The following is a 19,885-nucleotide window of genomic DNA, read 5'->3' on the forward strand; positions in this document are numbered from 1 at the left end:
ATGCAGGTGCGCTTCAAATCTTCTTAATCTCCACCCTCGCGCGCTCAAACACGCCGTGGCTCACCATGGCCGCGGACTGGCCCGCGTCGGCTTTGGGAGGGAACAGCGTCAGGCGGGCGTACGTGCCGGCGCCGCGTCTCTTTGATAGGTAGCCCGGGTTGATCACGAGGACGCTCTCGACGACCTAACATTGTCAGTATGATCCCACAGTATACAGTCGACAGACTCACCTTGGCAAACGGGGGCAGGAAGCTGGGCGCCACGAGCACATCAGGGCGAACGTTGACCATCTCGCCCAGCTTCAAATAACTAAGATCCAGCATGGCACCAGGCGGGATGCCCTCCTCGGTCCCCGTCTTGGGCAGCTTCTGGCGGTCCGTCGGCGGGAAGAGCGGGAAAAAGTGCCTCTGCTCCAACAGGTACCTGCTAAGCCTCGACAACAGCGACGGATCCGCGGGGCGGCCGCCAACGAGCTCCTCGTGCCGCAGCTGCCAGAGAATATCCTGCGACGAGATGCCCATGACCATCTCGTTGACGGACAGCGTCATCGGGTTGGTGACGATCCTCGCCGTCTTGGGGAGGCCGAGCTCCTTCTTCAGGACCGAGTCCTGCGGCCACGAGACGTGCTTGTCGATGACGTCGCGCACCGAGGGGACGAGGAGGATGGTGATGCTGGGGTTGGCGGACACGAGGCGGTTCAGGGCCGGGGAGAACATGTACTTGAAGACGGTCGACATGGTGGCTGTGTCCGGCTCGATGACGGCTTCCTCGGGGAGGTCAAAGTCGCCCATCGCAATCAGAGGGTGCTCGCTGTCGATGAACGGCCCCGTCAGCACCAGTGCGTCCGCGTACGTGTCGGCGGCTTGGTCGCAGAGGGCGTGCAGCGGCTCAAAGTCGAGGTTGTCATCTGCCGTGTACGGACCGGAGGCGTAGAGAATGTTGAGGGGCGCCGGGTCTGCGTCGGTGTCCATGGCGTCGGGGTCGCCTCGTAGTTTCTCGCGGTGCGCAGCCAGTGCGGCCGGCGTCGAAGCCGCGTTGGGCAGAAGAGGCACTTCAAGCACATCCTCGACGACAAACTCGTTGCCCGAGGTGTTGATGCCCCTGAGGGCCACAATCTGGCCGGGGAAGAAGCTGTACCCCTTGTTGCGCATGTTAAGGGGCGCTCGCAGACCACCGCCCACCCGCCTCGACATCTCTAGCACCAGTGACGCCGCGTTCAGCTTTCCCTCTGGCGCATCCGAGGCGATGCGTCCCACGGCAATCACCTCTGTCGTGCTCTGACTCGCCGCGTTGCCGAATTCTGAAAAGTCCAACTTGTGGTAGTCCTGGATGATGTGCATAAACTCGTCTATCCTGTCGTCGAGGATCTCCGACGCCTCTGACAACTTCATCGCCAGGGGCTTGTACGCCAGCTTCTTCTGGTCTGACGCCGCCGTCAACTTGATGCGGGGTTCGGGGTACGGGCAAATCGGCGGCTCGGGAGCGTCGAGGTGGTCGTTGAGCACTTCCACCGTCTCGCCGGCGTTCTGTCGGTCGTTGAACGAGCTGGGTCTGCTATCGTCAGTGTCTGTGTGAAGGGTAGGGCCTGCGTTCCTACAGTGACATTGCGTTGAGCTGCTCCTCCATCTTGGAGGCGCCCTTGTAGTCTGGCGAGCTCGAGGGGATCTCGGCCTTGACCCGCGACATTGTCGGCGTCTCGTGCGTCTTCTTCCGCAGACTGCTCGGCTTGTTCAGCCTCCCTGAAGCCGGCGTACTGGGCACCAGTCCATCCAGCATGCCAAAGACGTCGCCGCCGCCTCTTCCGGCTCGCGGGGTGCCGTGACTGCGCTTCTCCGTCTTGATGTGCGTCTGCTGTCGGTTGCTCTTCTCTAGTGCGTCCTGGATATCCTTTTTGAAGTTTCGCACGTGCACAATGTCGGGGTTCATGGCGTCCATGTCCATCTTGATGCAGAAGGACTCCCATTTGTAAAAGAGGTCCTCGGCGGACAGGTCGTGCAGGCGCAATAGGGACTGCAGTTCGGTGAGAACTTCAGGCTCAAGAGCCTTGTCTCCCGAGGTGAAGAACTCCTTCAATTCCGCTTCCGCCATTGTTTCTGGTGCTGTTGTACGTGCCGTGAAGTTGAGCACCGGGAAGTTTGACGACGGAACATTTAGGTGGGACGCGACGAGCGCGTCTTGGTGGGATGGCGCGTAAAGTGTTGGCGGGGCATACAGTGTGGAGAAAATTGGCACGGTTTCGCGACGACACCTCGTGGACGAGCTTCTTGCCCGCTAGACTCTTGAGTTTGGTTCTTCTATCCGTACTTGGATACCTAAACGTGCTTCGCTACCACTCGCTGATGGCATCTCCCCAACAAACCCCTACCAGACAATATTGTTGCGAGCCCAGTCCTCCTGACGATCGGCCTCCTGCTGTGCCATGTAATCCTCCGTGGCCGATCTGGCCATCCGAGATGGAGCGAACTTGACGACGGCCTCCGTGCTGACCTCATACTTAACAGTACCGTCCTCGTGCTTGGCGCCGAGGTCCGCCATGCCTCCAGTGAGCTGGTCAAGGTAGGAGCGGTAGTTTTCGGACTTGCGGATGCTGCATCGGGTCGATTCCGACTCGGAGTGGGCGGTCAAGGACGACGCATCCCTGAAGTAGCGCAGGCAGCCGGGGCACTGCAGCTTGGCATTGTAGTGCGAGGCCGCCGACTTCATGTGGGTGATAAGAGCGCCGCTGTTGGGGAATGTCTTCCTGTTCTGGTGTCAGTATCTTGCCATGCGGTTAGGGAAGGGGCCACGAACTTGCAGGACGGCTGCGGACACTTATACTTGCGCGTGAGGGTGTTGTAGTACTTTCTAGGATCGAAGAGCCGGTGAGACGGATTGTTCACGTCGTCCACGACTGTCTTCTTGCCATCGTCTGACTGCTGAATGCTCTCCAGGCTCTCAGTGACATCCTTCAGATTGGGAAAGTCCTGGGGCTTGAAGAAGGACGGATGGGCCATGTAGGCCTTGTCGTCGAAATCGGACTGCGCGTCCACAGTGGATACGGCATCGAGGTTGGACTGCGCCTCGAAGGCGGACTGGACGCTGGGGTGGGACACGGGGAAGTAGTCTCCGAACTGGGAGCCGCTGCGCTTCTCGAGCTCGTGGGAAAAGGTGAGCTTCTTTGCGCGGTTCTGGTCGACGTCTGCGCGACGAATTCCCGGGCAGTCGTCATGCTCGAGGTGTCTCATCCACCCAGCCAACCGGACAAACTTCTTCTGACAGCCGGGGCAGGTGAGGCTCTGCTCCTGAGGGTGTGCCTGTTCTCGTTAGTCCATGTTCAGTGCTGGAGATCCGGTTGCACTCACCTCCAGAAGATGCTTGTTCAAGGCGTCCTGGCTGTTGAAGTCGCGGGTGCACACGGCGCAGTGGATGTGGGTTCCTTCGGTCAGCATCGCCATGCGCTTGTGTCCCATCAGCTCCTCGAAGCTGGGGAATCTCCGGTTGCAGACACTACAGAAGACGGCCTCATGGGGGGCCGGCTTGCGGATCAGAGGCCTGCTGGACGTGCCGCTGGTGACAGACATGGTGATTATTCGAAGCAGTGTGATTTGGAACGAGGGTGAATTTGAACGATTAGATCTTACTGAGACGAAGGTGGCAGGTCTTGTAATGAAGATGGTTCGCTGAATAGTCTCTGTGGCGGAGAGGAAAGATGGAAGAGATTCCGATGCCGCTGGTGATTTTATAAGCGAGAGGGTTTGGCTGCGTGCTGAAAAGGAAGGAGAGACGTAGGCAGAGGGAAGGAACGAGTCACTCTTGGCCCCTATTCAATGACGGGTGCGAATCTGTTCCGTCTCCTATAAATGCGTCTACTTCAGTTGCCAGGACCAAACGCAAAGGTCCACTCTACAAGTCGCGTCGGCGACGTCGTTTGGCGAGAGACAGCGCGTGTGTTGGCTAGCCATCGTCGTCAATGTGTATGGCTGTCTAGGGCCCATCTCTCGGCCAAGAAGTGGGAGCATCTCCGCCATCACAAGACACACCGACTTTGGACCATCAGGCGTCCTTGAACTATTCACCTTACGAATGAACCTTGAACATGGCCAAGCAGAGCCGAGCGACGATACTACGGAGACTTCGGTTCTTGGATCAACAAACACAACATAGATCTTCAAGAAATGGTAGCAGACCGACCCCTCGTTAACAGAGAACAAGACGTCTCCAAACACAACAACAGAGACTATGGGGAAAGGGATTCGAGCAGTCAATGCAGTTCTCATGAGATTTATATAGGATCCTCAGCCGAACCTTGTGCAGTTGGACCCCTCGTACATCTCGTGTCCAGAGTCCAGAGCTACGAGGAAACCAACTATGGATGGAAAAGCTGCTCGCTGGAACGATGAAAGATGGCACAGCTTCTTGGAAGCCTAGGTGCGTGAAATTGCTGCCCCCATTCTGCGTCTGGTTCTCGCTAATCTTTGTGGGCATCCCCAGAGTCGGGAAACTTGAACCGCAGGCTTTGGCTTTGGTCGTCATCAGTCGGAAAGCAATTTCTAATTAGACTACGGGAATTCCGACTATTGGACAAGTTGAAGATGTGTGGTGTGTCCAAACAACCTCGGACGGCGGATCATCAGAGCATCCTACGATCTGGCGGGAGAGGGGGAGCACACCTGTCCACACCAAGGCATCTGAGACTCTGCAAGAGCATTTAATCGCCTCCGAGCACATCTGCCCCTTGCCGCACCAGGACCAAATCCCGAGGCCCAAACTCGTCTTGGACATCCACGCCTTCACATGCTTCGTAGCATTGCAATCGAAGTTACGACCCCGGCACATATGTCTTGAACAGCCAAGCTTTGGAATCGCCATGTGTCGTCGAACTGGAATGCCGATGATGCCGGCCCTGTCTCGGGTGACTCAGATACAGGCCGTTTGAACCGCTCCCTGGGGTCGACGTTCCCAGTCTGCCAACCACCGAAATACAGTCAGCTGCAACGGCGAGACAGGAGTGTCTGAGACAGTCTGACGTTTCTTTGGCGTGACCTTTGCCATCCAGGCAAGCGAACCCCTCCACCTCACCCAGAAGCCCATGGCGGTCATCGAATACAGGGTTGCCACGAAGGAGTTCTTCAGGATGGCGGCTGTTCTGGGACGGACCTCTCATGCCGGACGCAGGCAAAGTACGAGACTCCTTTACATCGAAGCAGACATCGAGAACGCCACAGTGATGGCGTGAGTTGACGTGTAACCACGCCTTCCGCGCCTCGCCATGCAAGTGCCCAGATCACATCGATCCATCTATCCTATCCGAGACACTGCAACACCATCAAGTCAACTTAGAATACAAATAGGACTCATCACCTCGGTATCGCTCGCCAGCGCGCGCCTCATCCCTCGCCCAAAGATTACAAAATCTCTGCCGCCCATTCAGTGGCCCTCTCCACCAGAACAAAGGAAGGCCGCTCACCAGCCTCCGGCACTAACTTCGTCTGGACATACTTGATTCAAAGAACGAGCCCACCAGCCACTTGCTCCCACAGTTTCCGCGGAAAGACGACAATCGGGTGCGCAAATCTAGACCGGAACCCACCAAAGCAGCGTATTGCCGTTTGGCTATTCTTTTGGTGGCTTGATTCTGCGCCGGCAGCACCGCAGCCCCGGGTTCATCAACAAAGCCACCGGGTCGCTTTCTAGACAAAGTCGGCGATCTCTCTACCCGCTGGTCGACATTCCCGCTAGCCATTGAAGTTTGACCTGCCGGACTGAATAGTCTTAAGGAGAAGGTCCGCCCCTTTTCGCGCTGACGACCCGCCGCGAGGACCACGTACGAAAATAGGAGGTCGGAAACATCGGAGCCCCTATTCGAACATACAAATAGCAACCTCACGGCAAACCCGCACCTCAATTCACAATGTCCCTCACCCAAAAGCTCAAACGGGAGGCAACAAGCCGTCCCACCTGCGAAATGCCTCTCCCGTTCCTCCCCTTCGTCTTCCTCGCCCACTTTACCCAGACAATAACTTCCGTCCTCACCACGGAAGCCCACCGCACAACAGCGAGCCTCTCCAACCACCTCGAGGGCCTGCGCCTTCAGGTCCACGGGCCCGAACACACCTTCCACCCCTTCTCCCGGTTGCCAGCCGAGCTCCGCCTCAAAATCTGGCAGCACGCCTGCGACCACCCGCGGACGCTCCTCGCAACACATGCGCCGAACCCGACTTTACTTGCAGTGAACCGTGAGGCGCGGTACGAGGCCTTGCGGCGGTATACACTCGTCCGGCTAAACACCTGGGGCGACAGGCGTATCTACATCGATTTCTTGCGGGACAGCATCGCCGTCGTGGAGGGCAAGGGTGGCGGCGGATTCCCTGTTCGCGGGGCGAGGCACGTCATTGTCGTGTGCGAGGAGCCGTTTCGGAACCCGGGTTCGTGGTTGAAGTGTCGGTACCGGGCTGGGTTGGAGACCTTGACGCTGGTGCTGAGCGGGACGAAGACAGGCAGCAGGATTCCTGCGCCGCTTCCTGAGATCCGGGAGCTGTGTACGCCCGAGGAGGTTCAGCTGCGGCTCGGGTACTCGAAGGAGGAGGCGGATAGAATAGGAGAAGAAGTGAGAGGGTTGGCCGAGGGGTGGGGGAAGACGCGGATCCGCGTGGGGGGGTTCATCTGAGCTCCAGAGGCAGAGACAATAACGGAGACGGAGGACGAAGCGTAATGATCCATCGACACGACATCACAATACCCATTTCCATGTAGTCAATCTTCTTAATTCTAAACTCGTACACCATCCTACAAACCCTCAGAGCTTACTCCGTCCAAGATAAACCTCCCCGAGCCTCAACTGCTCAGCCGCCTCCTTCACCATCTCCTCCACAATCTCCCCCGCCGGCTGAATCCTATCAATCGCGCCCGCAACCTGCCCCATCAGATGCGGAATCTCAATGTCCTCCCGCCCCTGCTCGAAATCATGCTCAATCGGCACCGTCCCGCCCTCCGTCAACCGCTTAATCTCCTCCGGCCGCGCGTGCCACCCGCGGATATACTCATTCGTCTTCATCCTCAACGGCCGCCCGCTAATCACCAGCGTCCTCTCCGTCCCCTCGAACCCGCACGACACCACCTCCTCCTTGTGCTCCCGGCTACACCCCGCCTCCACGCTCGCCACGAACCGCGTGCCGACCCACACGCCGACGGCCCCCTGCATCAGCGAACTCGCCAGGCTGCGGCCGTTGTACATCCCGCCCGCGGCGATCACCAACGCCGTGGACCCCCCGAGCATGGGCGGCTTATACCGCCTCGCGACGTCCACCACCGCGGGGATGAGCACCGAGTTCGCCACGTCGCCCGTGTGTCCGCCCCCCTCGCCTCCCTGCGCGCAGATAATATCCACCCCCAAATCCAGCGCCTTCACAGCGTGCTTCGGATGCCCGACCATATTCATGACATAAATCCCCGCCGCGTGCAACCTCTCAATCACTTCTTTGGGGGGGACCCCCACCGCGCTCACAAACAACCGCGCGCCAGAGGCGATCGTAATGTCGATGAGCTCGTCGAGCTTGCCGCCCGTGTAGTCGTGGTTCGTCTTGCGCGCGTTCCCGCCGACCTGCGGCAGCGCGAGGTCCACGCCGAACGGCAAGTCGGGGGACTTGAAGTTGGCCTTCATCTCGGCGATGATCTCGCGGAGTTGGTCGGGGGTGTACTGGAAGCCGCCGATGACGCCTAGGCCGCCGGCGTTGGAGACGGCTGCTGCCAGGGGGCCGCCCGAGGTGCGGGCCATGCCGGCGAGGAGGATCGGGTGCTGGATGCCCAGGAGCTGGGTTATGGGTGTTGTGATGGGGCCGGAGGGTGCCATCTTGACTGTGGTCTGTCTTACACTGGTCTTGGCGAGGAGTTGTGCGGGTATTCGCTCTCTGGTTCTCAAATTGGCAAATGGCGCATAGAAGAAGCGTAAAGTGATGTACAAATGAAGAAAGCGCAACAAACAGCCAAGAGGTTGGGAATAAAAGGGAGCTCAATGACACGCCTGGAGCTAGTAGTCGAGCAGTCGTGCCGAAGCACCTAGGTAAATCCGGGGTGAAGAGTGTGGGGTTGGGGGGAGCTATTTGCGGGGAATTCACACCGAGGCAATTGCCTTGTTGGGACAGCAGCTCGCCCGCCCGTGACCCCGACCCCTACCTCCGGCCCCCGAGCGGCCTGAAACGGGCAACCACAGCGGCATATGAGTCGGCCATTCTCTGCTCCGTCCTCCGTCCGACCGTCCTTCCGTCATGGACAACAGGCCCAGCAGTCACGACATCACGGCACGAAGGGGGAAAACGGTCAAATTGAGTGCGCCGCGCCATGCACCGCTTCTATTGAAATGCTGCCCTCATCTCCTTGCATTGGTATCGTTATGACATGATTATCGTTGGCGTCGCCCAACTAGTATACAATAAGACCCACGTGGTACACGTCTCCTGGGCACTCTGGTCTATCGAAAGCTCGGTAGACGCGCCGGGACGAACTCCTCGGTCCGTATGTACTGCTCTTGCGTGGTGGACCGGATGACGGGCGCGTCGTCGCCGTGCGTAGACCTCGGCGGCGATCCTTGACTCGGAGAGTCTGACACGTAGTCCACCTCGTCACTTTTGGCGTAATCCACTTCGGACGCTGCCCGCTCCTCGGACGTCGGCTCCTCCCCAGCTTCGTGCAGCCCCCGTTGCGACGCAAGCTGCAGCGCCGCCTGCCGCTTGCGTTCGACCTCGTCGTCCTCCTCTCTCCTGATGCGCTCCTCTTCCCTCTGCAGCTCCTCCATCGAGGCCTCCATGGACGGCGCGACGGGCGTATCCGGCGTCGTGGGTCCGCTCGTCGAGCTCCGCCGCACGCTGGGACTGAGCATGGAATGGCTGGAATCGATCGTCGCCCTCGACACCGTCCGCGATATGGGCCGTCCGTCGGCCCGCCGCTTGCCCTTGCTCGCCTTTGTCCTACTGCTGCTGCGGTCGTCCCGGACCTTGTCCAGGACCATGAACTCGTCGTCAAACGGCACGGCGTCCTCCTCACCCTCGCCGTCGCTGGGGAACAAGTCGCCCCGTGACCGGTACGAATCCGACGACACCCCGGACCCCGTCGTCCCGCTGCGATTTCTAGTCTTGGCGGTCCGGCTCTGGAAGACGTCGTGGCCGTCGTTATCATCGTCGTCATCAGAATCGTGCGCAAGCAGCGGCTCCGTCTCGCCCATGCCCATCTCGCCGTGCTGCCGCGGGTGATCCTGCAAATCCGCCGCGCTCGGCTTGTAGCGGAGCGTCTTGCCCAGCTTCCACGGTAGCTTGCCCAGGAACCCAATGGGCTGCGTGCTGGGGATCACCGTCGGATCGGACTCGAGCGCCTTGCTCCCTCTGCCCCGCGTGCCGTAGCTCATGCCGCGTTTTCGTTTCGGTTGATCCTGCTGCACCTCGCCGCCCCCCGTGTTGTTCTTCTGCTGCGACCCCGTGCCCGCGAGCAGGCGGTCCCAGTCGTCGTTGCCCCAGCCGCCCAGGAACCCTCCGTCCTGGTCCTCGGCGTACCAGTCGTCGTAAAAGTCGAAGCTGTATTCGGCCCTCCCGCCCGCGCGATCTCGTTCCCGTCGCCTCCTCGCCCGCTCCTCGCGGTCGCCGAGACACGGGTTGGCGCATTGCTCCAGGGAGGCGGCGAGGGAGGCGAGACACGGGTTGATGTAGTGGTGCTGGAAGCTCCAGATGCCGGCGGCGGCGTTCTCCGTCACCTCGCCGGCGTTGTGGGAGATTTGGTTCCATCGCTGGCGCAGCCGCGGGTCCTCCAAGAAGGCCATGGTGGTGATGGCTGCTGCAGGGTGTCGAGGGATGACGTCGCGGGCATCAAGAAGGGAACCAAAGGGAAGGAAGCGGATTTTTAAACGATCGGCGCGGCCTCGACCCGGGGTGCAAGCAAAGGGCAAATGTCGAGGCCCTCGTTATCGAATTGCTGGTGATGGATATTCAGTTGAAGAAAAGTCCAGAGGCGAAGGGAGCCATGGGACGTGGATTGGGCGAGTAACGGTTGGTTTCAAGTGCGCCGGAAACAAAAGGCAGCCTCACCTCAGCTGTCAAAAGTTGGGCTCAACATTCCGCTGGTTGCAGCAGGCGGGCGCGGGCGCGGGCGCAGGCGCAGGCGTAGGCGTAGGCAGTCAGGGTGGCACTCCCTCGGGGGCCCTTGGGGTTCGCTGCAGCTGCGGGTGCGGGTGCTGATGCAAGCCCATTGCAGTGGACTTTCGGATTGTCAAGGTCCATGGGCCATGGCAGGTGCGTTGGCACTATCTGTGGCTGGTGGCCCCTTATCGCAGACTTTCCGGACGGATAAGGCACCCCCAAGGCACCTTTTGGTGGGATTGACTTTGTGGATCCGGGGAAATTGCAGACCTCCCGCCAGGTTGCTGACCAACTGTGGCTTAGCCTCTGGTGAGACCCCTGGAGATCGACGTCACCCCTTCAAGGTATCGGGAATGCATCGTCACTTATAAACTTTGGGCCTCGCAACATTTGACTTTGGGGTACAGTCCCCGAGACTCTGTAAACTCTGCCAAACAAAAGCACGTGGAGATTGATTGTATTCCGAAGCACTACAGACGCCGAACGCTGCTAATCTAGACAGAGCTTGCCAAGGACCATCATCATCTCAACCCCTGTGCTTGTTTGCTCGTAGAAATCATGACGGCTATGCCCCTCGAGCCAGTCAAACCCATTGAAAGAGGTCAATGAGTGCCAGGCCAAGAATGCAGAGCACAAAGGTCCTAAGAGAAGACCGACAAAAGCGCATTCATCTTTGCCTGGCAGAAATGCGGAACTCGTGAAAGGACACGGCCAGTCTTCTGCTTGAGAGACACGTGCTTCTTCTTGTGATGCCACATGGGCAAGATGGCGGCCGTCTCGCTGGTGGACTGGGCATCGAACACAGGCCCCACCGGTGTAGCCCCCGAAACGCTCTGTCCGGATTCCTAGTGGCCGTTCGTTGCAGCTTGGGGTACTGGTGGTCTCTCTGGACCGTAGGGTCTGGGGGGTTCTGGCTCTCCAGGCTGGGGCTCCTCCTCCGTATCATCGTCAAACTCGCTCGGATCCTCCTCGCCCTCCTCCTCCTCGTCCGAGTAGTCGCTGCCGTCCCCGTCCATGTGGCCGTTGCTGTCCGAGTAGCAACTCTCCAGTGTCGCCGCTGCTCCGGGCGGAACCTTGCGGCCCTGCTGCTGCATCTGCTCGATAATGCTCCTAAGCTTCTCGGCTCTCTTGATCGCCTCGGCCGCCTTCTTGCGCCAGTCCTCGCGCTCCTCGGCCATGCGGATGATGTTGGCATTCGTTGCCTCGTGCTTGCGCTTCATCGTCTCGTTCTCCTTCTCCAGCCGCTTCGTCTTCTTGGACATGTCCTCCATTTCCTTCCGAAACGTGAGAAAGAGGTCGTTGCTGTTGTTGAGCGTGTCCTCAACCTTGATCTGTCAGCAAAAGCTCAGCCCAAACCTCTGCAACTTTTCATCAGTCATCATACCTGCTTGAACTTGTCAACGTAGACGTTGAGTTGATTCCGAAGCTCCGTCTCCGTCTTGGTAAAGGTCTGGACCTGCGCCTGGAGATTCCGCGCTCTCGTCGACTCGGCCTCTGCGAGCTTCTTCTCTCGTTCGTAGCGCGCCATGTTGTATTGCACCTCCAGCTCCTTGGTGCGCATCGTGGAGTGGAAGTGCAGCTCACGCAACTCGTACTGCTCAATGAAGGACTTGAACCGGTTCTTGAATCTGCAAGGGGTTAGTCCAGCGCAACAACGACGGCAAGTGACATACAAGGTGTCAACGCTCATGTCCACAACCTGCTTCCGCGGATGGTCCTTTTCTTCTTGAATCCCCTCCAGCTTGGCAAGCAGGGCCGCGTGCTTCTCATCGTACGCAGAGCTGTTGTGCTTCAGGTTGTCCTGGAGGGTCTTGTTCTCGTTCTAGGCACACAAGGTCAGCCGTGCCCCGTCCGCTGGCGAAGGGGGCCGCAAACCTTGTACTTGTTGTTGTCCCGCTGCAGTTCGCGACAGAGCTTCTCGAGCTTCTCCTTCAGGCCGACCGTCTTGCTCAGCTCGGTGCGATTCGCATCCTTTTCCTTTTGCAGGGCGTCTCCACGTTTCTTGTTCTTCTGGTTCTCGCGCTCCACACGGCGCATGTCGGCTAGCAGTTCGCTGGACCGACGGGTGAGGTGCTCAATCTTTTGCAGATCGCTCATCTTTGCCACCTGTTGGGCCAAATCGCGGTTCGCACGCTTGACCTCGCGCTCTGTTGCCGTTAGCCCCGCCACTGCAGAAATAGAACCCCACGAACCGCCAGCACGAGAGGCTCCCGCCTGCGCCTGATCATGACCATGACCATGACCGTGACCGTGATCATCGTGGCCATGACCTTCGCAGACTTGGGCAAACGCGCGACTCGGCCCCTCCGGCCTCCAGGAGGGGTAAGGCACGATGGGAGGCGGTACGCACCAATCTCAGCTTCCTGATCCTTCTCTCCAGCTGATTCTTGCTCTAGCTGCGAGATGCGTTGCGCGAGCAGCTTTGCAGACTCGTTCGAGTCGACCGCCTTCTTCTGCTTTCCCTTCTTCAGGGACGCCGGCGGGTGGGCGTGACCATCTTGACCGTTGGACATGTCGGCGTCGGCCTGGCTGAGGGGCATTTACTCGGAGGGCAGGAGGGGTAGCGGTTGTATGTGTTCCTTCCGTGTCGTCGGCGACGAATTCGCATCCGAGTTCGATCGATCGAGCGGGTCGGCGTCGCAAAAACGAGTCGTCGTGGGCGTCAAGTCGGGTCCCTGGTTTCCCCGCGGCAGTCTCAACCGCAATGTTCGGAGCCAGCAGTCGGTTCGTGTGCTCTCGTCGTCGGTTTCCCCTTCATTGACCTCCTTTGCAGATTTTCGATGTTGGACGGAACGACGGGCTAGGGTGAGGTGCCTTAGGGTGTGGTAGGTAGCGTGGTGTCTGCGTGGTTCAGGCGTGCGCATTAGAAATGCCACTGTTCTCGAGAAAAACGGGTGGAAGAGAGACTTGCTGCAGGCCTCGTTCGTACCTACCCGTCGAGTACCTTGGGTCAGGGCGGGCAAAGGTCCAAGTACGGATAATCAATCCGGATACCGATATATTGGGTAGAGTCCGCAGTAAGAAAACGAATTGCCTACGATCCCACTGGTCGCCTTTTGGAATTCGCGATTTCCCAATTTCCGTTGGCGGGCGTGGAAGGGAGGAGAATAAAGTGCACCTGGAAAGGGCGATGGAGGTACTTGCCTAGCGGACGACGTGCCAATCTACCGGGCGGCGTCGCTGTTGTCGGTTGCACCGCGTTAGCTGCTCGTTAATGCGTTACGCAGGCCCAGGCCCAGGCCCACTGACCCGGTAGTGCCTCAGAGAGCGTTTTGGTGAATGCGGACCCCACATGCCCTGTGTGATGACGAATAGCGGCAGGCCAGCACCAACAACGCCTAAAAATTTCCAGCCAGAAGCCAGCCGAAAGCTGCGAATCGCCTCCCGCTCCACAGTGGCTCCTCGACCGTAGGCCGTTCAGTCATTCTTAGAACGAAGCTCCCGTCTTCTTCTCCCTCCGGAACGAGGCTCTGATCCTCTGCAAACAACTCCCACTCGTCAACATGCTGCGCAACGCCGTCAACACGGCCAAGAAAGCCGTGACCGAGCTCTCCCAGTACCCCAAGCCCGGCGACAAGCTCCATGGCTTCACACTCCTGAGGACAAAGCACGTGCCGGAGCTGGAGCTGACGGCTCTTCACCTGCAACACGACAAGACTGGCGCAGACTACCTACACATTGCCCGCGACGACAGCAACAATGTCTTCTCCATCGGCTTCAAGACGAACCCTCCCGACGACACGGGTGTGCCCCATATCCTGGAGCACACCACGCTGTGCGGCAGTCAGAGGTGTGTTCACTGTGCCCTACATGCCTTACCCTGCTGACCATCTAGATATCCCATTCGCGATCCCTTCTTCAAGATGCTGCCGAGGACGCTGTCCAATTTCATGAACGCCTTCACGGCATCGGACCACACCTTTTACCCGTTTGCGACAACCAACTCCCAGGACTTTAAGAACCTCATGTCGGTATACATGGACGCGACACTGCATCCGCTGCTCAAGGAGTCCGACTACACCCAGGAGGGATGGCGCATCGGGCCGGAGAACCCGCAGGCCGCCAACGGCGAGGAGAGTGACCTCGTTTTCAAGGGCGTCGTCTACAACGAGATGAAGGGCCAGATGTCGGACGCCGGCTACCTGTTCTACATTCGGTTCCAGGACCACATCTTCCCCGATATCAACAACTCTGGCGGCGACCCGCAAAAGATCACCGACCTAACGTACGAGCAGCTGCGCAAGTTCCACGCGGAGCACTACCACCCGAGCAACGCGAAGCTGTTCACGTACGGAGACATGCCCCTGTCGGACCACCTGCAAGAGGTCAACGCCCAGCTCAGCGCGTTCGAGAGGATACAGGAGGACAAGACGATTCACCAGCCGATCAATCTGGCCTCCGGGCCTAGGGAGGTCACCGTGAAGGGCCCTCTCGACCCCCTGGTAGACCCCGATAGGCAGTACAAGACGTCCGTCTCGTGGATCATGGGAGACTCGTCCGACGTTGTCGAGTCCTTTTCCCTGGCGCTGCTCTCTACTCTGTTGATGGACGGCTACGGATCTCCCCTGTACCGCGGGCTGATCGAGGCTGGTCTCGGCACAGACTTTAGCCCCAACGCCGGCTACGACAGCTCCGCCAAACTGGGCATCTTCTCCATCGGCTTGACCGGCGTCCAGGAGGCCGACGTGCCCAAGCTCAAGGCCGAAGTTCAGCGCATCCTCCAGGAAGTCCGGCAAAAGGGGTTCGACAGAACAAAGATTGACGGATCCCTCCACCAGCTGGAGCTGGCGTTGAAGCACAAGACGGCCAACTTTGGCATGTCGATGCTCCACAGACTCAAGCCCAAGTGGTTCACGGGCGTCGACCCCTTTGACTCGTTGGCGTGGAACGACACCATTTCGGCCTTTGAGACTGCGCTCGCCAAGGGCGGGTACCTGGAAAGCCTGATTGACAAGTACCTGTTGAACGACAACACCCTGTCCTTCACCATGTCGCCGTCAACCACGTTTAGCGAAGACCTCGCGCGCGAGGAGAAGGAGAGGCTGGCGTCCAAGATCAAGCAGGCTTCCCAGGAAGCTGGCGGCGACGAGGCGGCCCGCAAGAAGTTTGAGCAGCGCGAGCTGGACCTCCTCGTCGAGCAGGGCAAGTCCAACACGGAAGACCTGAGCTGTCTGCCGACGGTCCACGTCAAGGACATCCCCCGAAGCAAGGAGCCCGTGGTTGTGCGCGACGAGACGGCCAACGGCGTCAAGATCCAGTGGCGCGAGGCCCCGACTAACGGCCTCACCTACTTCAGAGCCATCAACAGCCTGGAGAACCTGCCAGACGAGCTCAGAGAGTTAATCCCCCTCTTCTCCGACAGCATCATGCGGCTCGGCACCAAGGACATGTCCATGGAGCAGCTCGAGGACCTGATCAAGCTCAAGACGGGAGGCGTGTCTGTCGGGTACCACTCGACGCCCTCGCCCACCGACTTCCACCAGGCGAGCGAGGGGCTGATGTTTACGGGCATGGCGCTGGACAGAAACGTCCCCGTTATGTTTGACATATTGCGCAAGCTCGTGCAAGACACGGATTTCGACAGCCCGGAGGCCGCCCTGCGCATCAGACAGCTGCTCCAGGCATCTGCCGACGGCGTGGTCAACGATATTGCCTCGTCCGGCCACCAGTACGCCCGCGGGTTCGCGGAAGCCGGACTCACGCGGAACGCCTGGTTCAGACAGCAGATTGGCGGCCTCTCGCAGGTCAAGCTCGTCACGTCGCTTGCCAATCGTCCCGAAACGGATGGTCTGGCGGACGTCATTGACAAGCTCAAGCAGATCCAGAAATTCGCGCTCGCCGGTGGTAACTTCCGCACCGCGCTCACCTGCGGGGCAGAGAGCACGGGCGCCAACCTCAACGCCCTGACTAGCTTCATGTCGACCCTCCCCAAGGACCTGCCCCTGCCGTCGACCCAGAAGCCAGCGACGCTGCAGAAGAACATCAAGTCCTTCTTCCCGTTACCGTACCAGGTCTATTACGGTTCGCTGGCGGTGCCCACCGTCTCGTACACGCATGCCGATGGCGCGCCGCTGCAGATCCTGGCGCAGCTCCTCACGCACAAGCACCTCCACCACGAGATCCGCGAAAAGGGCGGCGCCTACGGCGGCGGGGCGTACTCGAGGGGACTGGACGGCCTCTTTGGGTTCTACTCGTACCGCGACCCCAACCCGCAGAACACACTCTCCATCATGCGCAACGCCGGCCGCTGGGCCGCGGACAAGGCGTGGGCGGACCGCGACCTCGAGGAGGCCAAGATTTCCGTATTCCAGGGCGTCGACGCGCCCCAGTCGGTCAACTCGGAGGGCATGGGCCGGTTCACGTCCGGCATCACAGAGGAGATGAAGCAGACGCGCCGCGAGCAGCTGCTTGACGTCTCCAAGGACCAGGTGCGCGAGGTGGCGCAAAAGTATATTGTCGAGGCCCTCGCCAAGGAGGAGGAGAGAGTCGCCTTCTTGGGCGAGAAGCGCCCGTGGGTGGACGGCACCTGGAAGATTCACGAGATGGACATTGGTTCCGAGTGAGCCGTACGCGACCGGTTTGTACCATAGAGATCGTAGAAAGGGGGAAACCCTTCCGGTCAGATCTGTAACCATATCTGTACAGCACCCATGTTGTAACATTATACCCACCTCCTGAATAGAAGCAACTGTATGAGGTCTTTCCTGTCTGTCTGTCCTTTTCTTCTTCTAGCCTAGACACCTACCGACGCGTTCAGATACGATACGTCTTCCTGCCACTTCTCAATGGCTTGGAGACCACTAGACAACGCAAGACGAAGGAAACTATCTTGAGCCAGGGTAGCCTTTACGATTCGTACGGGATAACCGGCTCAAGAAAAAGGCTCGTGCTATCAGACCCGGCATCCTCAGCTTTGGATCGTCGGACTAAGGCGCAGAGTACATGCGACGTTGATGTTGCTGGTGAGGCCTGGGGTACTTCATTGGTATGCGGCGGGAGACAGAGAGATGGAGAGCCAATCAAGTGCAGCCAATCACACGCCAGCAAATCCAAGCAGATTGACTAAACGGGAGATGCTCGGGATGGACTACGGAATATAATATGGGCAAAAATGAGAGAAGAATGGGAGAGAATACAATTGGCTCACAAGAGAGAGAATGCCCCGCATACGTCACCTCCAAGGCACAGCGCCACAATTGTATTGGTTTTTTTTCTTCTTCTCGAGATTCTGGGCCATAATGCAATGGAAGTTTGAATTTCGACTTTGGGACTGCGGCTCGTGGAAAGGCTTGGGGTCGCCGGGGGGGCATCCCGAGTGGATGTTCAACGGGAGGCAGCCCAGAGACAACTTGGGACTTGGAGGGGGATTCTACCAGTAGGCGGGTGAGCAGTGCCGTGACTATGCGCCGGTGAGATTTAGAACATGGTGTGCGGGAGAGGCACATGCTTCTGGGCTCCCGATACTGCCGTACGGTAGAGGTGTGCCGGCTGTCTCTCTTTGCCGTGATTTCGTCCAAAGCGGGCGGCCGTCTGGGTAGACGGTGCGGTGACAGACAGAGTGCCATCGACAGTCAGCGATTTGTGACAGAAGCTGAACCGGCTGCCCGTACATGTGCTGCTTTGGACGAGTGGCATGGCATGGGGGAAAGAATCGGGCTCATTCTGGCAACTGTCCGAGTGGAACACTGCGTTGAGGGAATTTCTTTCCCTTCAGAACTAAGGTTGGAACACAGGTTCGCAAGCGAGACACAGGCATAGACGGCGGTCTGGACGGGACGGGACCGGTCTCGTTACTTTTGCCAACACGGGCGAGGTATTCCGTTTGTCAAGCAGCTGCCAACTTGGTGTTGTTGTTGTTGCCCTCTTGGTCGTGGAGATGCGGCGTTTGAAACGGATAGTTAGGGTTGATTGTCTCCATCACACCCACAACTACAACAACCAACGCCGAGTCTACGGGAAACTTGGAAGAAACACCGGGTACTAGCAGACTAGGCCGTCAAGTTAACAGCAGGCGTGAAAAGGCTAAAGCTACCTAGTGAAAGCTGGGGCAAGGGAAATGGAAATGGAACCGGAGGGGCGGGCGGGCGCGAGGATGACAGCGAGACTACGGAGTACTGATGTACTGATGTCCTGGACTCCAGACTGGTGCTTCTCGAACTGGGAAAACGCGTAAAGTTGCGGTCTGGGAAATTTACCGATGGGTCAGCGTGATCGTGATGGGCACGCGAGGCAGTGGTGGCTAGACGCAAGTTTGGTAGTTGCAACACGGTCCTGCATGAGATTGACAGAGAGAAGAAGATCAGAGACGGTCAAACAGGCACTGGGCTATTTGGCACATGGGACATGGAATTGGAACACGGGGGACAGCAGCTGCGTGGTGGTGGTGGTGGTGGTGGGCTGCGGTGAATCGTGATGCATGGCAGATGGAGCTGCAAGCAAGCAAAGACGGCAGCAGCAGCAAGCAACGAATTCGTAATGGTGGAGGAATTCCCAGCCATAGCCAGCCCTCCAAGTTGAGGCCTTCCACATCCACACCTGCTGGGATCTGTGCTTCGTAGACTCTGGGAGGATTTCCCGATGGAAGCCCTGCAGAGCGATGGCTCTGGGACTGCTGGGAGAGGGACATCCACTGCGGTACCTCGCTCTGCATGTTCCGGTGTCTGAGCTGCAGGGGTGACACCGTGACGGAGGGGGATGTACTCCATACATGACCTCACGCTGAAGAATGGGCAAACGAGAAGGTATCCAGACTCTGGGCTGGAGGCTGGACTCTGGACCTTTGGTGGGATCAATGGAGACGGCTCCCCTGGACAGTTGGACCGGGTACAATTTGGAACCTGCTGTGCTCGAGACTTTACTTTTCGGACCGTTGTTTGTTGGGCTTCAGGCTTCAACTTGTTTGAATGGGACGGATATTGAAACTGGGTACGACGGGTACTTGGCGGGCGAGCATCATTATGGAGACGGCTTGAACCTTGCCGTCAAGTACCTCGCCTTCCATCAGCACTTGAACACCAGACGTACTTCGTACGCAGCAGCATCCGGGCAGGGAAAATTTTGAAAATTTGTGGGCAGGTTGTGCTGTTGACAGTCGTGGGCTGTGGGTGGCCAACCTCGCAGCCCGGCTCCACTAATAAGGTACCAAAAAGAACCTGAGGAAGACAGACGAAACCCTCCTCCAGGCTCCGGGGCCTCCACGGCCGTCGCAATAAAAAACAGTCCCCCCCCGCCACACACTTACCTCCCGGGACACCAAACCAAAGGTTCATCGTCAACCCGCACCACGCAACAGCTCCCGCTATTCGCAACATTGCAATTGTTATCCAGATACAGCTGCCTGGACATTTCGGTTTCGACCCTTTCGTCCGGTTTCTTTGTCTACTTGGTGAGTCAAGTCCCGACTGTTTTAAACGGATCCCGCGCGGTGGCGCATCTTCCCGAGCAATCACATGGCATCGTCATCGCCAGCTTTTTTGCACCGCCAGCTTTGGGAAAAACCTACCTACACGCATTTGGCCCAAAACCACCACACAAAATAAAATCGCTCTCACAACAAACCGCATTTCCCCCTTTCAGCACCACAACCACAACCAGCACAACCGCATAAACCGCGCATACAAGGAATCCTTTGCTAACCAAGTGCATCGTCTGTCCAGATCTATAAGATCAACCCCTTTCACCGCCAGACTTAGCCTTTGGTCAACTCAAAGGCACCACAGCCCAACACGGCTTCTCTGGCCGTGAGCTTCGTCAGTGACCAAGATTTCAGCGTACGAAAGACTCGA

The 19,885-nt window shown here is 58.6% G+C and overlaps 7 protein-coding genes across 7 annotated transcripts; 2 read left to right on the forward strand and 5 right to left on the reverse strand.

Annotated features, from left to right (window-relative positions):
• Positions 1-13: 13 nt before the first annotated feature.
• CABS01_11357 (DNA polymerase alpha/epsilon subunit B) lies at positions 14-3,560 on the reverse strand (the record flags this gene model as incomplete). The annotated part of the gene is made up of 6 exons (XM_060544712.1): positions 14-184; positions 231-1,545; positions 1,598-2,248; positions 2,366-2,740; positions 2,818-3,293; positions 3,342-3,560. 6 exons carry the CDS (start codon positions 3,558-3,560, stop codon positions 14-16), a joined length of 3,207 nt encoding a protein of 1,068 aa, XP_060397534.1.
• Positions 3,561-5,890: 2,330 nt separating this feature from the next.
• On the forward strand, positions 5,891-6,646 carry CABS01_11358 (uncharacterized protein; the record flags this gene model as incomplete). The annotated part of the gene is made up of 1 exon (XM_060544713.1): positions 5,891-6,646. The coding sequence occupies one exon, from the start codon at positions 5,891-5,893 to the stop codon at positions 6,644-6,646; it is 756 nt and encodes a 251-aa protein (XP_060397535.1).
• A 129-nt stretch (positions 6,647-6,775) lies between these two features.
• CABS01_11359 (2-nitropropane dioxygenase) lies at positions 6,776-7,828 on the reverse strand (the record flags this gene model as incomplete). The annotated part of the gene is made up of 1 exon (XM_060544714.1): positions 6,776-7,828. The coding sequence occupies one exon, from the start codon at positions 7,826-7,828 to the stop codon at positions 6,776-6,778; it is 1,053 nt and encodes a 350-aa protein (XP_060397536.1).
• Positions 7,829-8,446: 618 nt separating this feature from the next.
• CABS01_11360 (uncharacterized protein) lies at positions 8,447-9,784 on the reverse strand (the record flags this gene model as incomplete). The annotated part of the gene is made up of 1 exon (XM_060544715.1): positions 8,447-9,784. The coding sequence occupies one exon, from the start codon at positions 9,782-9,784 to the stop codon at positions 8,447-8,449; it is 1,338 nt and encodes a 445-aa protein (XP_060397537.1).
• Positions 9,785-10,945: 1,161 nt separating this feature from the next.
• On the reverse strand, positions 10,946-12,640 carry CABS01_11361 (myosin-like coiled-coil protein; the record flags this gene model as incomplete). Its single annotated transcript, XM_060544716.1, has 5 exons — positions 10,946-11,431; positions 11,485-11,728; positions 11,774-11,922; positions 11,976-12,239; positions 12,293-12,640. 5 exons carry the CDS (start codon positions 12,638-12,640, stop codon positions 10,946-10,948), a joined length of 1,491 nt encoding a protein of 496 aa, XP_060397538.1.
• A 963-nt stretch (positions 12,641-13,603) lies between these two features.
• Positions 13,604-16,663, forward strand: CABS01_11362 (peptidase M16C associated; the record flags this gene model as incomplete). The annotated part of the gene is made up of 2 exons (XM_060544717.1): positions 13,604-13,890; positions 13,936-16,663. 2 exons carry the CDS (start codon positions 13,604-13,606, stop codon positions 16,661-16,663), a joined length of 3,015 nt encoding a protein of 1,004 aa, XP_060397539.1.
• A 1,746-nt stretch (positions 16,664-18,409) lies between these two features.
• On the reverse strand, positions 18,410-19,445 carry CABS01_11363 (uncharacterized protein; the record flags this gene model as incomplete). Its single annotated transcript, XM_060544718.1, has 3 exons — positions 18,410-19,021; positions 19,127-19,292; positions 19,342-19,445. The coding sequence occupies 3 exons, from the start codon at positions 19,443-19,445 to the stop codon at positions 18,410-18,412; spliced, it is 882 nt and encodes a 293-aa protein (XP_060397540.1).
• Between the last annotated feature and the right edge of the window lie 440 nt (positions 19,446-19,885).

Source organism: Colletotrichum abscissum (genome assembly GCF_030869225.1).
Source record: "Colletotrichum abscissum strain IMI 504890 chromosome Unknown Scaffold_31.1, whole genome shotgun sequence".
NCBI lineage: Eukaryota > Fungi > Ascomycota > Sordariomycetes > Glomerellales > Glomerellaceae > Colletotrichum > Colletotrichum abscissum.